This window comes from Sander vitreus, chromosome 13, assembly GCF_031162955.1.
Source record: "Sander vitreus isolate 19-12246 chromosome 13, sanVit1, whole genome shotgun sequence".
Lineage (NCBI taxonomy): Eukaryota > Metazoa > Chordata > Actinopteri > Perciformes > Percidae > Sander > Sander vitreus.
The window spans coordinates 28040837-28065641 of record NC_135867.1 but is presented as its reverse complement, the minus strand read 5'-3'; the positions used below and the strand labels follow the sequence as shown (position 1 = coordinate 28065641).

At 40.7% G+C, this 24805-nt stretch overlaps 1 protein-coding gene across 1 annotated transcript in view; it reads left to right on the top strand.

Moving 5' to 3' along the window:
* The window catches only part of ntm (neurotrimin), a 145756-nt gene extending 130980 nt beyond the window's left edge, over positions 1-14776 (top strand). The window contains exons 4-8 of the mRNA XM_078266425.1: positions 8149-8277; positions 9521-9641; positions 9910-10061; positions 10650-10685; positions 14628-14776. Coding sequence (XP_078122551.1) covers positions 8149-8277; positions 9521-9641; positions 9910-10061; positions 10650-10685; positions 14628-14728 — 539 coding nt within the window. The 3' untranslated portion in view covers positions 14729-14776. The remainder of the gene's footprint in view (positions 1-8148; positions 8278-9520; positions 9642-9909; positions 10062-10649; positions 10686-14627) is intronic.
* Positions 14777-24805: the final 10029 nt, after the last annotated feature.

Here is a 24805-nt window from a genome sequence, read left to right as displayed (position 1 = left end):
TCCGCGCCAGGGAGGTTGGTCGGGACGGGGGATGGGTCAAACAACACAGGACTTTCACCCGGGAGACCGGGGATCGCGTCCCACGTGTGGCGTTTTGTTTCCCGTAGTCTTCCTAATCACAACCGTCCCGTTATTGTCACGCGTCCCCCGCGGCCGTCCCCCACGGGTGTCCCCCGCGGCCGTCTCCCGCGGCCATCTCCCGGCGTGTGAGGCGTCCTTTCCCCGTTGTGTTTTTCCTAAACCCAACCTCCACCATCCCGTTATTGTCGCGCATCCCCCGCAGCCGTCTCTCGGCCGCCTCCCGGCATATGGGGCGTCCTTTTCGGCCGTCTCCCGGTAAAAAAACGTACCCGTGAACACGTATCAATAGATTAAAAATAACGTGACATTTACACGAACTGCCGTGAGACTGGGTTGTGATGTTACATCCACAGCCTCAGGATGCTGTAGCTTACCTTTTCAAACGTGGAGTGCTGCTCTGCACTCTGCACCAAGTGACAGCTGTTCTGCCTCCTCCTTTTAGATTCATTTAGATGTAGTCTATGTCGACGACGTTTCATTTCCGGGATTGTTCAGGCGCAACCGGAAATTACGCCGGATGTCCTTCTTTTTGGCCAGATGTCCGTCCCCTTCCTCTTTCTATGTGTTGGCGTTCTAACCTCTGGTGGATTTGTGAGGACTATGACTAACTGCTCCTCAGATCTCTGCAGGGTAAATCCAGACAGCTAGCTAGACTATCTGTCCAATCGGAGTTTTCTGTTGCACGACTAAAACAACTTTTGAACGTACACACGTTCCACCAAAACAAGTTCCTTCCAGAGGCTATTTAGCAGAGGCACCGTGACTCCGTCCTAGCGCCGCTCAAGACGATTGTGATTGGTTTAAAGAAATGTCAATAAACCCAGAATGCTGTGTGGACTAGCCAGACCCTCCCCCGCAGCGCTGTGGAGGAGGGTCTGGCAATGCGAGACTATTTAGAATGTGTTTCTTTTTCCTTCCAAGAACTGGTAAGCTAGCCAGTTAGCTAACAATACTGTCAGATACATTATGTTACTGAAATGCAAGATGCTGTTTATTACAGCAGGTCATGCAGTGCAGCTATATCTGAAAGAAGGTTATGATTAGCCCCTGGAGAGGTAGGCGGGGGGTATTTTATACCTATATTGATGTTGGTGCATCTTGTCTTTGATTTTGGGGATATTGGAAGTAAAAAATGTCCAAAATGAATTTCCCCTCAAGGACAATAGAGTGTATCGTATTGTAAGTAAAAGACTAATAACTCCCTTCACCCCACCACTGCAGGAAACATTAAACAGAAAACTGTTAAACATTTTTTTTCTGAATGCATTCGTACGCAGCAGCAGGTGTAATTATCCTGAGGATAGCATCACACGGATCAGAATTTTTGAATTATTGCAAAGCCAAAATTGAGTAATGCCTCGTTTTCAGGCGATCCACATGCACGTGAGTTTGAAAAAAATCATACATCTGCTGTCCCTGGCCAGACACTAACACTTAAAAGTACAATTAATGCAAATACAACTTTCTGTAGTTGCTTTTTATCAAAGAAGATTAAGCAGTGATGCATAGACCAATCCTACTCAAGGAATTAACTAATTGGATTGGGTTGTTAACTGGTCCTTTTATTGATGTGGAATAGAAATGTTCAACACTCAAGAGAAGAGTGTTCTTCATTATTTTTTTATTTTATTTAGCATGCATAAGCAGTAGTGTGATTCATCCCTTCACATTCACTGACATAATGTATATTCTTTACACACTGAATCCTTCACTTACACTGCTGCTTCTCCTTCAGTCTAACTGAGATACAATAGAAGTTTGGCCTGAGAGATTAGTAGCAGCCATGGTTTTCATTTTTAGTATGCTCAAACATGTGCATGCTATTGACGGGTCAAATCTAAACCGTACTGTCACAACAGATTATCTTCGCTGGCAAACCTCTTCAATAGAAGTAAAGCTGCCTTATTGCATGGCAGTAATACATAGAACCCCAAGCTACTGTATTTCTATGATTCTTTTTATCGCTCGCCCCTTTCATGTTTGTTTCCTTCAAAGAGGATGATGCATCAAAGGCACATTAAGAAACTCCACATGCCAAAGGCTGATAATCAGTGGAAAAATACCTATCTATATATTTGCCTTGAAGAGCAACAGCAGCAGAGGCTCAGTCTCAGAACGGAGCTGCAGTGCAGCAGCAGTCGCTTGCTCTCCTTCATTGTCTTCTTGGACATCTTTTAAATAAATGTTCTTCCTCTGTGTTTGTCTGAGTAACAAAAGCTTTTGTTGCTTCTTCTTCAACACATTTCACTTTGACCTTCCCTCCCTTAAGACACCACTGGTAATCTCCACTCACACTCTCTCTCTGGTTATGTGTGCTTTTCTGTCTATTAACAGCTCCTTTCTGCCATTCTGCTTCTATTTCTTTCTCTCCCCTTTGCTTGGATTCATCAATTTAAATCCTACCTCACCATACCCCCCTGTTCCCTCTCCTTAAATGACTATATCCCTCAAGCATCTGCTCTCCTGTCTTCCCCCCTCCAAAGTTACTCCCCTCACCCTGTACACAAATATCTTTCTCTTTTCATTTTCTACCCCATTTTCTTCTTTGCCCTTGAGTTTGAGGATGGCATTTCAGGGACACAGGAAAGGGTACATTATCTTCTGCAGCCCTCTCCCGAGACTTCCTGGCTCGTTTTGCTTTCTTCTCCCCACCACCTTGTCCTGTCTGGTTTCCCTGATGTCCTGCCATGTCACCTTGATGCCAGTGCACAGTCTATCTCACTAATGACTCGGTCACAAACCCAGCAGCCCTCTTTAACAAAGAGAAAACTCTGAAAACTCAGATTGGACAGATAGTCTAGCTAGCTGTCTGGATTTACCCTGCAGAGATCTGAGGAGCAGTTAACCATAGTCCTTACAAATCCACCGGAGTTTAGAATGCCAACACAAAGGAAGGAAGGTGGCGGACATCGGCGAAAATACAATCATGCGGCGGAATTTCCTGTGGTGCATTTCCAAGTGGAATGTCTAGGATATAGACTATATGACTATACTGACTGGATAATAAGGCAATGGTGATGGATTGTCAATGCCCTCTACTGTAGAACATCACATCAGTGTGTTTCCTCATCGGACACCACTATCAGCAGGACGACGGCATCCATGCTGCTAAAACTGTTGCACATCACTGTTGAACAATAAATCACGTTTATGATGTGACAACGCTACAGTTAAGGTTCGATCACATTATGAAACAAACAAAAACCTGGCAAAATCGATGAGGGATATTCAGTTGGATTATACTGTAATGCTACTGTAGGATTTTAGACACTGTGTTATTACCTACCTATGCATCTTTATAAAATGTAAGATGGTCAAAAGTACTATTCAAATTTGTACTTTCTTGCAATTTGTTTGTTTCAAAGATGGAAGCAAAATGTAAATATGAACCCGAAAGCACTGAATCTTTTCAAATCCCTATTTGAATGTTTTTAGGTTAAGCTTTCCATATTTGTACGTAACTGAAGTTAGAAACTGGGGAGGCAGTAGCTCAGTCCTTGGGGACTTGCCTTCTTGACTTCAGTTCGGACTCAATGCAGAGTGTGGACTGGTAGCTGGAGAGGTGCCTGTTCACCTCCTGGGCACTGCCAAGCTGCCTTTAAGCAAGGCACCGAACCCCCAACTGCTGGGGCGCCTGTCCACGGGCAGCCCCCTCGCTCTGACATGTGACATGAAACAAAAACAAAACAGAGTGAACATCTTGAGAGATTAATAAATAGTATTAAAAAAAAGAAACTACTTGAACTCAAAGATTCAAGGTCTGTAATCACTGTCTTGGCTGAGAGGGCAGAAACACACTTTAGACTGCTACAGTACAAACTCCAAATGAGATGGGCTGCAGAAGATATGACATATTAGTTAAGAATGAAATGCATGATGTCTAACTGAGAAATTCCAACTGGAATTGTCGTGACATGAATAGTTAGCTCATTTCACAAAAGAAAACTCACCACTCTGAGTCCAAGAGCAAGTGTAGTTTCTGTCTATAACCAACAATATGTGGCTAATACAGACAGTGGATGGATAGATGGATGGATAGATGGATGGTGGATGGATGGATGGATGGATAGCTGGATGGTGAATGGATGGATTGATGTATGGATGGATGCATAGATGGATGGATAAATGGATGCATGGATGGATGGATGGATGGAGTTTAATTTGGGCCCTTGGGGAAGTTACTCACAAGTTCACGGTTATTAACCACAGCTTATTGTTATGATCCCACCTGGCAAAATCAACAGAAAAAGAAAAAATGAGAAGCCCCAGAGCTGCTCGGACTAATCAAATTGTCAGGGCGGGCTTTATACGATGATGAACAGATGATCAACAGTAACGTAATCAACCACGTCACCAAAGAGCGCTTGGGTTGAATTTGTTTACAACTCTGTTGCTCTGATTGGTTGCAGGTCTATCCAATTGAGTGCAGAGGCCTTTTCTTTCCTGGTTGGGTTGAAACACGCCCCATAATCCCAGCCCAATGGAGCAGAATCAGACTCAGATTCTGACTAGAATCTGAGTATGATGACGTCAGGCTACAGCTTTTACCAACTCACAAGGTTTTCTTTTTCCCCAACAGTGCAACATGCTGCTTTTATTAGTTACTGAAAAGCTAATTTACAACTCAATCACCGGCTGGGCTGAGAAATCCTGACACATCTTCATCAATTCAGTTAGTAGAGTACAGTTAAAATATCACCTCACTCACTCACTACATGGCCTTTGCTTTATAATGTACAGTAGCTGCTCTGCCCATTTTCCTCCAAGCTTTACATAAAAGTGATAGAGGTGTAATACATTATTTAGTTAGCAGAGGCACTCTGCATTTCATGTGAGGCACTGTGCTTCCATTACAATAAACTGCTTTGGTATAAAGCAAGACTTTGAACATCAGCAATGACATGATTATTTTAAAGCAATACAACAGAAACAACATTACTATTAAAGGTCCCATATTGTAAAAAGTGAGATTTTCATGTCTTTTTTAATTATAAAGCAGGTCGCGGTTCTATATAAATACTGCGAAAGTATCAAAGCGTTAAAGTCATAGAGAAATGCACACAGCCCGTATTCAGAAACTGTGCCTTTAAACGAGTCGTCAGGACTTCCGTACGGTTGTGATGTCACAACTAGGGATGTAACGGTATGAAAATTTAACCTCACGGTTATAGTGACCAAAATTATTACGGTTTTCGGTATTATCACGGTATTTTTGAAAGTGTGTTCAATATGTTCAGAAAGCACTGATAGGCCTACACAAGCTGAAATAGTTTCAAAAAGTGTAACAGTGTTTCTTATATTACAAACATATAGGCAACAGGCTTGTAAAAACTATTGAAAACTGGCTACTGAAACACTGGCCCGCTGTAGGGGGTCCGGGAAGAACTTGAACCAGAGATGTCTGACTTTGAGATCCAGGAAGATTTATTTACAACTCCAACATGAAGTTAACTGTGACGTTGTATATGACATTACATTACAAGTTGGATGTGGTTCTGAAATATAAACAAATAATAATGCACATTAATAAGCATCTGACTTACTATAAACATTATTTACCAAAAACTAAATGTTATAGCCACCAGCATATAACAAGAAACAATACTAAGAATTGCATTAATTTCTCTGTAATAATTAACATAAATGTAACATATTGCTCAGTAACACAAACTGAGGATAAGCCACATCTATTACAGCACACATATCCATAACGGAGCAAACAGTGTAATACACCTTTAATAGCTAAGCACGTGGCTCCACAGCGCTATCTGTTTACTGGCGAGACACATGACTGTGCTACACACATGACTTCAACAAGTCTGAAAACTGGAAAAGAATGATAAAGAAAAAAGTCCGTTTACAGCTGTTCTGTCCCCTTCTCCTGTCTGAGCGCGAGTGATTGGCAGGAGATCAAAGCGATGACTCTCGTCACTGATTGGTCAATAATCTCAGGAGAGAGAGAGTAAGTGTTACTATGGCCTTTTCTACAAGGCTGATAAATGTCCTGAGCGCTGTTATCGCCTCACGCCATGATTCCAACTTCAAGAAACGCACTGTAGGCTACGTAGTGCGCCCGCGCGGCAACTTCAGGAGCCTCGGATTAAGCTGGGAACACACGGTTTCCACACCGTGGTAATCCACCGAGATAATAATGATATTTTAAATGAAAAAGGTAATTGTTATCTTCAACATTTTTACCGTGGTTTACCGTTACACTGGTAATCGTTACATACCTAGTCACAACTATACTATATAGGTAGACAGTGGTGCTACAATGCCGTTACAATCATTCCCCGGCTGCAATGGCGGTGCAGAGACTCAGAGAGCGCAGGTACAGAAGACACGGAAACGCTGACCAATCAGAGCAGACTGGGCATTTTCAGGAGGGCGGCTTAAAGAGACAGGCACTAAAACGGTGCGTTTCAGACAGAAGGTGAATACAGGTATATTCAGACAGACAGTATGAGAAAAATGTCTTTTTTGAACATTAAAACATGTAGACATGTTTACGTAGGAACCCAAAATACAGGCATGAACCTGAACATGAACATAATATGGGACCTGTAATAGTAGTGAGAGGAATCGTGTAGCTTTCTCCCAGCCATCAATTGTTTTTATGAATTTATTTAGAGGCCATCATAGTGAAACATTGCTTTCATGTGTCAGCATGGAGGACAGCTGCTTACACTGCTACTGTGAAAAGCCACCTGCCGTAAAACTGATGTTTGATATGAGGACTTCCGTCACCTGGCAGCCTCGTCTTGATTAACTCTCCTCAGAGGACAGCAGTGTGCCTTTAAGTGACACTGCGGTCTCTATTGGCAAAAATGTAGTATGCCCTGTTGAGACAAAGCCAAGCAGAAAAAGGAACAGAGTGGAATCTGCACACATCCCGATACTCCTCATCAGATGATCAGTGTGCCAGTGAGAACTCCCCAGGTGTATTTCAGTAATGTGCAGAAACCCAGCAAAGTGAATCCATGTGCGATGCATTACTGACACCTACCACCATCTTGGGAGGAGGCTCAAAGTCAATTATGTTTTTTGTTCTTTACGTTGAGTGCTGTATTAAGTGTCTCTGTCAAGCGTGTCAAATTGAAACAGAAAAAAGTAGCAGGGCCGCTCATATTGTCACATCTCAGTAGTAGTCCTGGTGTGCTCGCAGGCGTAAGAGACACATACAAAGGAGAAGAATATGAAAGAGCTGACAGACAATTGATAATGAGTGTGGGCTGAACAAAGCACTAATCACCAAGTGTTAACATCCTCAGAAAAATGTCAGTAAGCTCAAGAACTGGTGTTGAAAGAAAACAGAGAAACATGAGAGACAAAATTGAGCTTGTGTCACGATATTTACCTGTGTAAGGTTTGATACACATGTAGCTGTGTGCCATTTCCCTCTCATAGTAGATCAGGTTGCTACAAGAATGAACAGGACCTGTCGGCGCTCCTGCTGCTGCTTCCCAACTTCATTCTTTGATTTCTGTGTTGGAGTTTGAACTGAACTTCTCTCTCTGTTGTTAATACCAGAATAGATTCTCTCTTTTTTTCCAGATACCAGAATCATTCTTACTGCACTGTACTACATCACAGTATGAATAAATTCAAATAATAAATAAGTAGATGACTAACAATTATCATCACCAGTGGTGGAATGTAACTAAGTACAGTTACTCCAGTGCTGTACTTCAGTCCACATGTTGAGGTATTTGTACTAGTCTTTTCTTTTCATGCCACTTTCTACTTCTCCTCCGCTACATTTCAGAGAGAAATATTGTACTTTTTACTCCACTACATTCATCTGTTACAGCTTTAGTTACTAGTTACTTTACACATTCAGATAGTCACCAGCGTGACAATAACTTTCCAGAGGCCATGCAGGGACAACAGAGTGCAAAAATGACAATCGAGGCCACAGCTGTTGACTTGTCACATTAACTCTGACTCTCCATCTCCACTTTCTTCCCCTGTCTGTGTGTGTGTGTGTGTGTGTGTGTGTGTGTGTGTGTGTGTGTGTGTGTGTGTGTGTGTGTGTGTGTGTGTGTGTCTGTGTGTGACCTTTCCCAGGGGACCTGGGATCAGACGATGAGTACCTGGAAATCCCATCTATCTCCAGACATAAAGCAGGGACATATGAATGCACAGCTGTCAATGAGATTGACACAGATGTCAAGACCCTAGACATCACCGTCAACTGTGAGTCCACGGCTTTGGCTGAGGAATTTAAACATTTTGCATTTGAATAAACCGTGCTGACACAATTTGAGTCGATTCATCAATGAGTCTATTGGCATCAGCTATTTTTGATAATCATGTAATCATTTAAATCAACTATTAATAAAGGTGTCAAATGTTTTTCGCTTCCAGCTTCCAACATATGAACCTTTCCTGTTGTTTCTGTCATATACCATCGTCAACTCAGTGAAGAGAAAAGATGATGCAATTCACCCATAGCATGTTGGGACGTGATAAATACTTTTTCACTAGTACCTATCATTTTATAGTGATTAGTCAATCATCAACATATTAATCAGAGATAATTCAAGGAGTCATTAGTTGAAGCCCTACTAATAAGCAAAGTATTAGTGGTTTATTGCACCTGGGTTGAACCATTTTCTGATTTGCAATGGACTTACAGTAGAGAAGACTTTGGTTGAGATTTTGGCTTTGTTGTTGTTGATTTTCATTAATTTAATTTAAGATGTATTTTTCCATTTACTTTCCTATCGGAACTATTGGAACACCACATCAAATGTACTTTCTGGAGTCGAAGAGAAGTCTGAAGTAATTAGTTTCATGTCAAACGCCTTCTGATTTTAAAATCATGTGATGTTAAAAACTAGGCCCCAGGTTTCTATTACTTGGTTAATCAATTAGTTGATAGACCCAAAATTAAATGGCAATGATGTTGATACAATTTATCATTTAAGTAATCATTTCAAGCAAAAATGGTGGACACTGGCAAGTTACAACTTCTCAATTATAATAATGTGCTACTTTTCTTTTACTAATTTATTAGAACATAAATGTTGGTTGGACAAAAAACTAGAAATTTGGAAGAATGGAAATTGAGCATTTATAGTCCAAATAGTATTAAGACAAATATCAGCAGATTAATTGAGAATGGGAATAGGGCTGCATAGTAGTCACCATTTGTATGGCTCAAAGTTTCCAAGGCTCACAAAGGGCCCAGAACGATATGTGAGAATTTGGGGGTCCATGAGAGGTAACTGAATGCTCAACCAGTGGCCACAGTCAAATCTATTCAATAATGTGAAGCTTCTTTGCTGCAGGAGAAACAGAATGGATTGTATCAAATTAAAACCTGAGCCGTTAATTCCCATCACTTCTGGACACCATGCAGTTTCACCAGTGTATGGAATGTTGTGCATCATTTGAACTCCTAATTCCTGTTCCTGTTGCTGCTGCTTGCTTGTAGATGCTCCGACTGTGTCAGCGGGCAGAGATGTTGGAGTGACTCTGGGCCAAAGAGGAGTCCTGGAGTGTGAAGCTGATGCAGTGCCTGAGGCAGATTTTGAGTGGTATAAGGAGGACAGAAGGTAATTAGTACAAATACAATTACATTTGCAATTTATGCTGGCAAATGGAAGAAGTGTGTGTGTGTGTGTGTGTGTGTGTGTGTGTGTGTGTGTGTGTGTGTGTGTGTGTGTGTGTGTGTGTGCTTACTGCCATCAGTGTTCACAGTTATTGATGGTTATTGATCAGCTGCTAGACATAAAACCAGATTACTGTAAATGTGGTCCTAATTATTATTGAAACTAATATTGTTGTATTTGTCCACGGTCCTTTCTCACATCTCACATCTAGGATCCTCAATGGCTTGGATGGCATGAAGATTGTGAATACCGGATCACTGTCGAAGCTGACATTTTTTAATGTGTCTGACGGAGATTACGGCAACTACACTTGTGTCGCCGTCAACAAACTCGGGAGCTCAAACACAAGCTTCCTTCTGTATGGTGAGTACAGGAATCTGGTACTTTACAGTACTGCAGAAAGGAAAGTATATTTAAAATGCCGCCCAACCATTATCCATATCCAAACTGTTTTTTAAACGTAAATATATCCCTATTCATGACTCAGAATCCTCATTTGCACATAAAGACAGATTGTGTAGGGTAAATATACAACGATGAAATACAAGAAGACCCAGTCTTCTTTTATGTGATTGTATTATTACACCTACGTAGATCTGTGCCTACAGACCGTTGGGTTCAAACCAGAGAACTGTGTTCCGTATTCATTCTGATGCACCTAAAAAGTTGCCAGGCTTCCACGTTATTGGGCCTGTAGAACAGGAGCATTAGAGTCCTTTTGCAGCTCAGTCTGTTGCACATTATAACTTTATCAACACTGAGTGATTTGTCAGAATTCAAACACTGTAGTGGCTTTAAAACTGACCTTTGACAACCCCTGAACTGATGGATGGCTGTTGGCACTATTACTCTATTGCAGTATGTAACTGTGCAGTGTGCAAGTTTTGTCAATGATTTGTTGCTGTTCAGTTTCCAATATGTTACTCTGTTTCATTTGTTTCCCTTGTGTAGTGGTAATAGAACCCACTAGCTCAACGCTATTGCAAGGTTAGTATTCTGCTCCAGCATGCACTTCAACTGTCGTGGATCGAAAGTATTAACTGCATGCTGGCACATGACAAACAGCCATTTTCACAAACTGGAAGTTGGGCTGCCGTGTCACCGAAGCTATATACAGTATATAACAAGAAGAGACAAATTGTTTCTGGGCTCTTTGATCCTGTCAAAATGGTCCTGCTTTTGATAACTCTTTGTTCTCTTCATGAAGTGACATGTAAAACTGTTTCATGGCAGACAGCATCTTAGAAGAATCGGAATGGCAAAACAAACCGCCATGCAGATGTCATGTGAAGCTTTGTGAAAATGGTCGTTGCAGCCCGTTTTGCTAACCATGTTTCATCTTCTCCTTTGCCAACCTAACCGCCTCACTGTGTGACATGGCTTCATTTTGATTTTTGCATGCTCGTTTTTCCAACGTAAGTATTTGTCATCTTTCATTATCATCCTTTGTGCTTGTGTGATTGTTTGTACCTCTAGTTTTCGTATTTCAATTGTACATTCTACACAGGAAACTGTGAAAGCAAATACAGAAAGCTGCAGAAGCTCTCTGCAAGCTGATATGTGTCTTGTATCTGCAGATTGTAGATTTCTGGTGTAGAGCCCCGTGTGTACTTAGAACAAGCATGTTGAGCTGTGGCGATAGTGCAGAGATAAACACCCCACCCCAACTCATCTTGGCATTTAATGTGTCCTTGTGACTGGTGGTTGCAGCATCTTGTAAGCAAACCCGCTCCATTAACACAACATAATTGTATTAATGGCTTTGATTTTGACTACGAGTGAACGTCATTATTCTTATTAGCCATATGCTGGATTAGGGATAATCCACTGTGGCAGGGTAATTGGAAAGATGCCCCAAAGGAAACTCATGTTGAACTCATGGAAATCCAAGGGAAATGAGTAGTCATTGTGTTACAAGCTTCAAAGGAAAAAGTTCAAATTTGTCCTCAATCCTCATACAATGCATTCATGCGATGGAACTTGCCTCATCACTGAAAAGAGGATGATCAAAGTAATGTGTTTACGTTTTTGCATCATAAAAATGTATTGTATTTTAGCTGTGCAAACACTGTAATACTAGAATACTACAGGTGCATTAAATAGTAACAAATAAATTGTTATTGTTATAAGTCACTGAGACTATGGCTTGCATTTTCATTGGAAAATAAGATGATGCATGCCTCTATTATGTTTTCTAATCATGGTAGGAACCTGATGAATATGACTGAGATGAACCAGTTTTATTAGATACATCTAACTAGAAAGATTGATTTTTAACACTAGTTCAGTTCTGGCTCCTTGTTCTTAAGAACTTTCTTAAACGATTCTCATTTGGTAGAAATGACAACATGCCGTCACACTTCTATGTAGTATTATTATTCTAAAGTATTTGCCAAACATCATTGAAATTAGTAGGGCTGCACAACTAATCACAATTTCATCGAAATCGCAATATGGACTAGTGCAATATCCAAATCGCGTGGCACAATATTTGTTAACGGCAAAATATGTGTCTAACCATTCTGAATGAAGTATTGTGGTGCTGCAGAGATGTCCCGGCCTACAAATCCTATCCTACAGACTAAAGAAAAAGTCTTTGTTTGGTACAGATCCTTGCAAAAATCACACTATAATCATTTAATATTTAAATTTTTTTTTAAATCAATGAAAATGAGAATAATGATACAAAACTGATCATTCCCTTCGATATCGTGAATCATATAGCCATCGCAACATCAGTCAAAATAATCACAATAAGATATTTTCCTCGTATCGTGCAGCCCTAGAAATTAGCATTACATCTGCTGACAGACTCCCAATTACTAGCAAACCTGGAAGTTAAAGCATAATTTTAACAAAATCCTGTGTGTTATTAGAGCAGGTCTCAGTATTAGGAATGCCCTTGTTAAAGATAGAATGACCTTCTTTAAGCAAGAGATGCTGAGCAATGTTCATTGTCAATCTTTAGTGCTGCATTTGGTACTGCAGACCATGACATTTTCATCATCACACATTTATAAATGGGTGCTATCTGCACCACCAAATGTAGTTCACCTCCTGCCTCACTAATGAAAGCTTGACTGTATGTATCATTGTCATGTTATGTGTTGGTCATTTAAACTTCCGAACAAAGACTGATTCCTGCCATGGTTTCCTGCTTCCCTCTGCCATTATCATCCAAAGAATTACACATCCATATTCAGACATGTCTGTTTGAGAAAAACAACTATTCTCAACATGATGCTTGCCAATTATGTACTGACTGTATCAGAAATGTCTGTACTTTCGTAAAATATATCTGCAAGAATAAATCAGACTGTTCCCAAAACCATGAGGTTGATTCACTTACAACTTCTGTATCTGAAATAAATACAGATAGAAGCAGATTTGGCTGCATATGCTAAGTATTGCTAATTGCAACGTTAGGGACACAGATTGAAAACAAATGAGGATCTAGGATAGGACCTTGAGGTACTCCGTACCACTGATGTAGTGTCTATTTGGCATTGGCATTGGTTTAACTTAAAATGATCTTCACCCAAAAAAAAAAAATTGTATTACTGTGTTGTCCTCAGCACTGTCTCCTACAAATTGCATACTATATTCTATAATTTACATTTTGTGAGGTAATGTTTTTTTTAGTAAAGGAAGTGCTACATTTTTGTCAAGGCATGTAAAGCGTAGGACTAGAGACGTACAGTTTGGTTTAGGAAACAAAAGCACTTTGCTTATGGTTAGGGAAAGATCATGGTTTTGGTTAAAGGTAATAAAGATAGCTCGGCCTGTCTCTTGGTTCAAATCAATGTTGACTTTTTTTGTATTTAAGACCACAATAGTTTCCTAACCTTAGCAGTTGGGCCTGCAGTGAGTGTAAATCACCATACAACATGTTTTAGATGCAATGAGCATATAGAGATATTCATTCATTCATTCAACCTTTATTTATCCTCCAGAGATCATTGAGGGGCGACCCTCATTTTCAGTGTCATCGAGTCAAATTACAAAGACAAATACAGAACAACAACACAGAAAGTACAATCATAAGAAACGTAAAAAGACATTAATACATTCAGAATTAGAAAAGTATTTGATAAATACATTAGGATAATAGGGATGCAAAAGACAATACAATTATGTAAAGCAGTTACAAGCAGAAGTTTGCAGGTTTAAAACCAGATTTCTAAATTGTCCTAAAGGCACAATTGAGTTGATTTTAAGAAAGTGTTACATATTGTAGGAAAACAAATTAAATTTATTGTCAGTGCCATTTTTTAGCATTTTTAACAATCATTAGCTGTGCAGTCATTAAAGAACTTTGTTGGCACATATGTTAATTAAAAATATTTCCGATTTATATTGATTAAAACAAAGTAATCCAGGCCTCATTAAGCTTCTATCAAAACGTATTTGTTTTTACAAATGAGTTGTATGCAAATCTAATGTCTAAGAGACAGGGTTACTTCATCCACAGATTCAGTGACAGCTTTCATGGCTCATAATACTTCTAGAATCACTCCAAGTCTCTATGAAATATGTATAATAAACTGTGGTAGCAGATGCTTTGTCATCACAGCAGGAAGGGAAGTTAGAAGTTGAATCAAATATTGTCACATAAACTCCACGTTGATGCCATGTTACTAATACAACCTTGTAATCCATACCTCCTAAAAACAATGAACAGCAATCACTGTGATAACTGTAATCACTAATTATGGACACTGGTTTGCACGTATGAAGTAGTCATCCTGTGTTTCCACGGAACTACAGGTCTGCACAAGTCACAGTCATCCCCTTTAGAGTCATGGTGGAAGGGTATTAAGCCCCTCAATAGTCATCAGTTCATTTAATAACTTACCTCACAAAGGAAAAAACAATCTTCAATGGTGAAATTTACCCAAGTGTTTTTTGTTCCTTCTTTCTCCCTGTCAGGGCCGAGAGCAGTTCAGGATGGCAGCGGTGGCGCAATGGGAGTGCACGCACACACCTGTCTCCTCTTCATAGTGTTTCTGCCGTTCCTGCTCCGATTTTGAAGAGGAATGGATTTGAACACAAGTATTTTGTGTGTGTGTGTGTGTGTGTGTGTGTGTGTGTGTGTGTTTGCACGTGTGTGTTTGCACGTGTGTGTGTGTGTGTGTGTGTGTGTGTGTGTGTGTGTGTGTGTGTGTGTGTGTGCATATGCATATGTGTGTGTGTGTGTGCGCATATGTGTGTGTGTGTGTGTGTGTGTGTGTGTGTTTTGTTTTTTCCAACCGGAACCATAAACTGATGCACATTGAGTGCATGAAGCATCCTGCTATGTAAAGTTGTTGACCCACTAAATAAGTACATAACAAAAGTTTGTTTTTTTGTTTTTTAGATTTCAAGGATGTAACAAATGTTTCCTATTTCAGTTGAATTATGTTGAAATTTTTCTCTCTAAATTATATAATTCTGGAGTATCTCTTTTTACATATATGTCTCGAGGGGAAAAAGAAGATTTTTTTAAATGTGGTGTCTCTTATTCAAATGCATTTGTCTTAATTTTAAATTGCATTGCATATTCATCTCAACTCCAGGAAAAGGCTAATTTACAGCAAGTATGAGAGGTGAATATTAAATACCTCAAAGTCAAACCGAGACAGTGAAGCAGAAGGAATTTAGGTTACCCTGAGGCTGAAAGCCTGGTATTATCATATTTCAATGTATAATAATTATCATTCAGTCTGGTTGGTGAAAGAGAATTGTTTTTGACCTTCAAGTATTTTTGTTCCCAGCATTATAGTGATATACTTGCAGTTGTGTCATGCTAATATTTTAATTATTATTTTTTTTTCAATTGTTTAGTTTTAAATATTTTTGAGAGGAAAAAATGAAGTTGTAATTATTTAGGACAAATATCCTAGTTTTATGTCTTTTTTTTCTTTTCTTTAGTAGTACAGTTGTACACAAAAATGGTGTCAAGAATAATTATGCTATAATTATGTGGTTAAAAATGGAGGAAGAGTTGTTTGGTGTCAACGTCTGACTTATACATAATGCAAATGTATTAATGCTGTTGCTACTTGTTTGAACATCATGCCATTTCTACACGACAGTTCTTTGAGAAAATGCTCCTGTTCATGTTCCAAACCAGCACTGGAGGGTTAGAGTGATGGTACGTGTCCATTGTCAGCGTCATTTTCCCCGCTTCCCATCCATTCTATGGGAGCAGCCGTGCAATGCATTCTGGTAGCGTCGCGGGGGCTTTGAAGAATCGGGGGGTGAATCCAGCCAACTTTATGCAAATGAGGAGCGGCCGGCTCAGCTCGCCGCCTCTCAAAAGCTGACAAAAATCTTTTAAACTGACCTTTGTCGATCTGAAATGAAGACAGATTCAGCAACTGCATGGCCAATTTCTCGCTTAAAATGTTTTCAGAAACACGTTTCGGTGAACTATTTTCGTAAAATACGAGATCCTAGTCCGAACGAGCCGCCATTATGGTTTTTTTAATCCCGGAGCAGCCAGACCCACGTTAGTTTTTCGTCCAATCAGCTGCAGCCATCGTGATTGTAGGAGGGACAGTTTTCTTTGCTTGTCAGTGGTCAGTGAAGAGAAACTGGTGGCGAGCTCACTAGCGTGCATTGCTGGGAAGCGGGGCGATCCCATCCGTGAAAACAACGCGAATATGGACACCCACCATCAGAACATGTTCATAAAAAAGAAACACTTGTTGCATGTATTTAGACACCAATAACCCAAAGACTTCAGCAGTTCACACAGCACCATACTTCATAGGATTTCTGTTTTATAGTCTCAACACCAAACAAAACACATTTCCCATACTATTGTCTTTTCACAAACAAGAGGGTAAACATGTCGTGTGTTAATATGGGTTAAACATGGGCTCATTTGGAAATCTAAAATGATAGATACATTTAAACCAAAATGTACAGAATGGGGTTTATGACTGCGAAATGTTCATCTGAACATGACATTTCCAGCTCTTAGTTAAAAGAAAATAATTGCAGGCTTACTGTACAGTATGCAAAGCCAATTGCAACAACCGAGATTGATCACAGGTCTGAGTAAAAACCCTACAACTGCTCTTATCACTTGATATATATATATATATATATATATATATATATATATATATATATATATATACATACGTACACATCACTTGCATCAGAAAATACATGGATATGAGAGAGGCAGTAAACAGAGGACCGACCTTTCCTTATTTTGTTGAGCGTGAGGATTTTATGCAACAATCAGAAACCTCTCACAATACGGCAGCACAAATATAAACCAGTGATTTCTTTTTCTCACGTCTCTTGTGTTGGCAAACAATTTACAACACTCAGGGTCCCCCCCAGCAGTGGAAAAGAGCTGAGTGACAGCAACAACAGAAAAACCAAGATTTGGTGTTAGTCTGCTGGTTGTCATTGCCAGACCTTCCTGAAGTCCAGAAGGTCTGCGACATGTGACAATGCGACATGCGACATGCGAGGTCTGGCTAGTCCACACAGCAGTGTTCTGGTTTATTGGCATTTCTTTAAACCAATTACAATCGTTTTTGGGGGGCGCTAAGCGTCGGACGGAGCAACGGTGCCTCGGCAAAATGCCTCAGGAAGGAACTTGTTTTGGTGGTACGTTCAAAAGTAGTTTTAGTTGTGCAGAAAACTCAGATTGGACAGATAGTCTAGCTAGATGTCTGGATTTACCCTGCAGAGATCAGACGAGCAGTTACGCCTCTCTTGCAAAATGCTTCACTGTTTTTGTGGATGTACAAACACAACCATCTACTGACTGTGACTGACTGAGAGCCGCACTCCACATCATTGGACTGTGTGCAGCGCTGGAAGTATTTTAGGATTCCATTAACACAGCATCACACAGAAACAGAGAATTACAATAAATTAGTGTATGTGTTTAGTGGTCAACTATGCGTTCCTGTGATCCCACAGCTCTGATTGAGTGTTTTCACATATGGTTATTTTTAAATGAATGCGACACTGAGCACACATAGTCGAAGAAGAGCGAGACATAACCAACGATGTCTGCTCTGTTCACATTCACCTTTCTCCCTGGCTCTGCTCAGCTATAGTGAGGTCACACGTGCACCTCACTATAGTTCTTCCTTAAACTCAGTCTCATTGTGGCTCTGGGGAATAACAAGGTCTGTGCTCCTTGATGTGAAAAAAAGAGCCACTATCCGAAATCAAAACGGCATGAAACAGATAGGGCCATTAATGAAATTGATCAGGGTAATCATCAGTGGAATCTGACAGGCTAATCATGGTTTGTTTTCACACACAAGACAATGAAAGAGAGAGAGGGACAGACAGACAAACAGCGCAGACTATTATTCATCTCCAGCACAGTCGTGTTTGGAAATGACATCGTAATTATTCCATCCCGTCTTGAAGGATGGCACCACTGATCACACGCACGTTAACGTTTAACCACATCTAAGATGAACTGAAGGTGGTCTGTGTCAGGATCCCTTCAGAAGAGTTAGCAGGAAGTGGTTGGTTGCTGTCGATATTCACCAACAATCACAGCCTCAGCACTTGGAGTTCACCTGAAAGGTTGGAAAGGAATGTGTTGAACACCGTGCTTAATAACTTACCTGGAAATATCACTTCACAGAAACACACACTCACACACCTCACGTCTTGTCTTTCTTCCCCCCCTCCCCCCTCCCCAACACACACACACACACACACACATATACACACACACACACACATACACACAAACACACATACACGCACACACACACACACACACACACTTTCTTGTATATTTCTGCCTACATTTCTTTTGTAGAACAGCCAAGCACACATTGTAAAAACTGGCCCTTTATTTCATTTTTTGTAACTACCTCTGAGCAGATGTTCAGCGATTTGCCCAATTATTTATCGACACAGCAATTACCAGCTTAGAGTCATATTTAGACCTAGTCATGGGTGTGCATGTGTGTGGGCTGTAATGACTGCTGCGATGTCAGCATTGTTTCGCAGCACTCCACAGGTTTCTGAAAGGACAGCGCAGACAGCTGAAAGTTTGTCGCTTTGTCCTTAATGATTACAATCTTGTTTTTTTTATGTCATTGCAAAAACAGTATAATTTCTCCAGCCAAGCACACTATTACCGAGGGCAAACCCATGCAGGCGCTTACCTTTAAAACATAGACAAACAGATCTGTACAAACCAGCAGGGCTGCTGTCAAAATATAATGTAATATAATGTATCTAGATGAACTGAATATGAATGCTTTTTCCACAAGTAAGCAGACGTAAGGAGGTGGTTGTAAAGCTGACTTCACCTATTAATAGCAGTGCCATATGGTAACTATGGCAGTGATTCAGAGTCGAGGCTGCACTGAGCATCACCAAACTGTGCACATTAATATTCTGGCTTTAGACGATCGAGGAACCCCGCTCATTTTCAATATCAAACAAGCACATTGTTTATTAACTCTGATGAGATCTGTGGTCACAGACAAAATGTTGTAGACTGGGAATCACTGAGCTGAAGAAGATCAGAGGCAAAGAGAAGTCTGATCTGTGATCTGAGGATGAAGTCTTCTGCCTTTTTTTAGTCAGCACCTGTCAGAGCGCTGCTGGAGATCCTGCTAGATCCTGTTCCTAAAGTGTTGGCCTCGGTCTGAGCCACGTGCAGCTAACAGAAAAGTCTCATCTTCATTTCCTTGTTCTCAAACCCCTGCTGTTACATGCGTGTAACAAGCGAAGGCATGTGGAGAAAACCTATGCAGGCTGGTTCTTTAAAGGCTTCATTTGGATTGTTTCTGACCTGAGGCCTTTTGTATTATTAGCGCCATTATTTTCGATGCACTATGGGCCTCAAGGTTAGACAATCTGGCTTGCAGAGCAGTTAAATAAACACAATCACATTACATTTAGTGAGGCAGTGGGATGTTTTGTGTTGCACAACAAAGCTATTTGCTATGGTATGGCTTATTTGGTTGAGAAAACTCTAATAAGCTCTCAGTTGGCCTCCATATCGTCCTGTTGTTAACTGGAATCCTCCATTGTATAATATAATAAGTCTCACCCAGTGTCGTGATTCTGCTCTTTGCAGAAACAGTAACATCCTGTCTGTGCTACCAGGTGCTTCGCGAGTTAAATAAAGTTACAGTCAAAACTGAACATTGATAGTTTCTCCCCATGCTGTGTGCTTCCAACCGCTGCATACAGCATGCATCACAGTCAGGCAAAGTGAAAACAGCATACCCATTTCAATGGGAAATGAGCAACTGCCGTCATTGAAAACAATTTACCATCTCAGACAAATAGTAGGCAGTCGTACTGCAGTTTCTTTCTGCATGGCATTAAAGAAACGTCAGCCTCTGGGCTTTCTTATTAGAGCAAATGCAAATGCTCCAAACTCCTATCGTGCATGACTTTGAAAAAGGATATGCAAGACACACAGCAAGTCCCATTCAAGCCAAACTTATAATGATCAAATCAAGCAACCCAGGAAGAGGATCTCTTGGAAGTACACTAGTAAAATATATCTGATCCAGCCCCAGTGTTCAGTTCAAAAATTGCACTGAGAAGGCCTGAATACACACAACTTTTCCCGTTTCAGTCGGTCAGCCAATTCTGAATCACAGCCCATGAAGGCTTATATTTTGGCAGTAGCGCTGCATATTTATGGTGATATAACCAATTCCTTTGTTTATTTGAAGACTGCATAAGGATTGCAGGACTCATTCTGTCTCTCAGCCCAAGCAAACATGGGCCCAGTTGGAACATGGGTTGAGTTGGTTGGGAGGGACGGGGGGGGAAGCTATGGGTATATATCTTTTCTTTGTCTCCATATGTGCAAGGCGAAAGAGCAGTCTTAGAAGAAGATTTTATACCATTTTAGAAAAATGACTGACCTTCTATTGCACCTACCAGATAGTACTATTCATTTTCGGTGTTTTGTGACATTTGTGTGATTTGCATTGTAGTCTGGAAGAGATCATTTTTTGGGATGTGAACTTTGGTTAGACATGAGAACTTTACTTCAGTTGCCACGGGATTGTCCTAGCGGGCGCATGAAGTAGTCTCATGATCTATTGGGATTTATTTTTCGGATGATTCACATGAATGAAATTCTGCCCTATGCCTGGTTATCAGTTCACAGGGCTCTCTTCAGATTGGATTGTTCCCAAGTGGAGGGGGACCTCATGCTATTTGACTCGCTGCATTGTGAAGGATTGTTGGTTCATATGTATTTTCTTGATGAAAAGTGTGTGCTCATATTTAAGACTGACAATAATAAAAATGTTGTATCTTAAGATTGTGTTTTGTATTTATTGTTTGTGTTTTCTCAGGTTTTATTCACGTTGAGTATACAAATAGACAAATGATGTATTTTGCACTGCCAACAGAGCTTTTCCGAGGTGCATCAACAGTAGAGTTGCCTACAGTGGCACCGATCCAGAAACAAGACAAACCTATTGATTTTTGGATCCCTCAGAAGTCCTGACCTTGGACCTAGCTCATTGTGGTGTGTCTGCTACATTACCAACAACTGCTAACTGCACTTCTCTAAATGACACCAGTGTGTCTTTGAGCCTGAACGAATGTATTCTAAGGGTTCCGGTACATCAATTATGTACAACCACAGCAGGAGGTCCGCCATAATGCTCTGAATGGGTTTCTCTTCCTCCACTATAGCTGCATGCAAAAGCAATTTCCTATTCTCATTCATTGGCTGTATAGGTGAAACATGTTACAAGAATGCTGAGGTTTCCACTGTTGGTTGTCACTGGCAGTGGTGCTTGTGACCTGGAGCAATGTTTGACTGTGTGATAAATAATGTAAAGCATGTCCATGATATGTACACTTTTTCAGGTTTTTGTGCTTTTTATTGCATTTTTTAAGCAGTGACAGAATAACATCTTCGCAGTTGATACCACACTGCTCTACATCAGCCGCAGCAAATATTTATTTCATGCAAACATCTGCTCTTTGCAGCTGAGCGATGCTCCATTCACCACAGACTGAATACAATGTTAGATAGATAAAAGACTGCCTTATGTTAAAGGGCAATGTCACTAAAAACCAAAGCTAACACAGAAATGTACAATATCAGGCCATTCCAAGCTGTGAGATTAACCACATCGTTACACTTGTTGTCACTGAAGATCAATGAAACTGAACGTTGATGGGAGACACCACCTGCATAACCACCTGACTAGAAATGCAGCAAGACAAGCACACTGATCTTGAGTATTTGGATGCTGTAAACCTTGTACCTGACCAAACCAGGAAGTGGCACAGCTAAATCCACTCTCTTTTTACTCACAGAATAGGTGGAGCTGCAAGCTGGGTGACCTATTGTCTCTTGAAAAGGTGAAGTATAACGTATCTGCAGTTGTTCTCTGTAACGGAACACACTTAACTAACCGGGCTCGTTAAAACCACAAAGACCACCGCTACTACAGGTTAGCCTAGCCGGTAACAAAACAAATCCCTCGGCATCCTTTTCCCTACGTGTTGCATTCAGCGTGAGTGTGAGACTAACCAGCTTGGGCTAGTGCTACGCTCTCCTACTTCTGGAGGGGTTGGTGTGGTGTCACTGACTCACCTCAGACTCTGCATAGTTTAGCGTTCGGACGACGACTGCCTCAGGGACCACTCTGATGCATAATATATAATGAAAAATGCCCGTTCAGGGGCTATTGCATAATTTCACTGTCCTACTTGTACTAATGCAAATGTATGTGTGGTGTGTGAGCTCGTTCTTTGATAGCCGATGCTGACTAAACGCTGTTAAGGCTTTGCCTGTGTTATTGTCGAAACTGCATGAAGATGTTCAATGCAGTTCACCGCGCCAAAGCATCAACTTGTTCCATTATCCAACTTTTTGAAGTGTGTTGGCTGCAGCAGTCAGGTGGGTGGGTCAAACAACACTGGACTTTTCCCCCAGGAGACAGGTGTTCATGTCCCGTTCTTGTCCCGCGTGTCACTGAAATGTACATTTTGTAACCCCACCCACCATCTTTTCCTAAACCTTACTGTCCCGTTCTTGCGCTGCATGTCAGTTAAACATACGTACGTATGCAGAGCATCAAAAAGTGATGCCAAGGTGGCCGGGTTGGGTCAGTGGGTAGAGCAGGCGCACATATACTTGGAGGTTTATGCCTCGACACAGAGGTCCAGGGTTCGAGTCCGACCTGTGACGATTTCCTGCATGTCTTCCCCCTTTCTCACCTAGCTGTCCTGTCAAATAAAGGTGGAAAAGCCCAAAAAATCTGAAAAAAAAAGGTCCTGACACTAAAGGAGACTTGTAGTGTTAATGACAAACACGATGGGAGAATGAGAATGTGTTGGCAACCTGTGAGTTCAGGTAATTAGACATTTTAACCTCAGCTGAGATCAACAATTAGTTGACAATAATCCTCATGTACTTATTTTCCAATAGTTCCTTCCTCAGTTTTGACATCATTAGATATGTTTCTTCTATTTTAAAACTTGTCTGTCTACATTGCTATCTGACTCGTAACCTTCAAACTCTGGATATTGTGTGTAAATCTAGGGTCAGCTGTGAGCTGGTAAGGAAGGCTGTACTAGCCAGAGGTCGTCTAGGTTAGGTGGCCCATCTCAAGCTAAGAAAACAATTTTTCTTTTCTTTTTTACACTCATGTTTCTGTTCAAGTTTTTCATGGCTTGTTGGTTTTACTGCACTCCTGCTGTTTTCAGGTATACATATTTTAAATAGCCATAGGACTTTTGAATGTCTCTGTCCTCCCGAGGCCCAGCAGAGAGAACATCTCTCAGCGTCTTTTGGGAAAATAATACAAATAAAGAAAACCAAAACTCAATACCTATAACTCAACAGTGCTCCATGGCAGTCACAAATATTCATGCTCATTTGGCAGTCAAGTATTTTATTACTTTTATTGTAGTCTATCGGTCACCAGTTGCAGGCAGATTGGCCTAATGGATTAGTTCCTTCACATTTGGTGTTGGTGTGGACCAAAGCCTGAGGCTCTGGGTCTGGGTCAGGAATTCTGTTGAGACATGGAGAAATATTTCCCCCAGCCTCCTTTATGATGAATATTTCTTTGTGTGGTTACTCGACATTGCTGCTGATGTCAACATCATGACACCATCAGTGTTGTGCAATCCACTGCAGAGGACAATGTTAGAGTGTAACAAAATATCACCAGGACTTAGCTTCATCATCTTCTTTTTGAGGGGAGCAACAGAGTCTATAGTCGTCCGTAGCAAGGCTGTAGCACCGGCTACAACATTATCAATTTGGGAGGGACTAAAGTTAACATAAAGGTCCTCTGTTATATTAAGGCACGACATTGAGTTAAATGCTGTTGGAATATCTTCCTTAAATTTAGCTATAGCACTGTCAGATAGGCATCTAGTGTCAAAGCTTTCATCTAATGTCGTATAGTCGGGTAGTAAGAATTCAAAAGTTATTAAAGAATGGTCGGGGCATCCTCTAGCTCACCCAGTAAGAGTGTGCGCCCCATGTAGGGTGAGTCCAACCTGCTGCCCTTTGCTGCGTGTCATCCCCCATCTCTCTCCCACCTTTCCTGTCTATCCACTGTCACTATCTAATAAAGGGAAAAAATGCCCCACAAAATTATAAAAAAAAAAAAGGTCTGATAATAAAGGATTCTGCGGAAATTCTTTTAAATCTTCAAGTTCGATGCCATATGCCAGCACAAGGTCGAGGGTGTAGTTCAGACAGTGAGTGGCCTTATGCACACTCTGACTAAATCCAATTGAATCTAGTAGTGAGTTGAAAGCGATACTAAGGCTATCATTGTCAACGTCCACATGGATATTAAAATCACCTACAATAATAACATTGTCTGATTTAAGGACTACACATGATAAAAACTCAGAGAATTCAGATAAAAATTCAGAATACGGAGCTGGAGCTCGGTAAACAACAACAAATATAATTGGCTGTAATGTTTTCCATGTTAGATGTTGAAGATTAAGAACAAGGCTTTCAAACGAGTTATAATTTAGTTTAGGTTTAGGACTAACTAACAGGCTTGAATCAAATATGGCTGCAACTCCCCCTCCTCGGCCTGAGCCTCTAGGAATTTGAATATTTATATGACTGGGAGAGGTGAGTTCATTTAGACTAACAT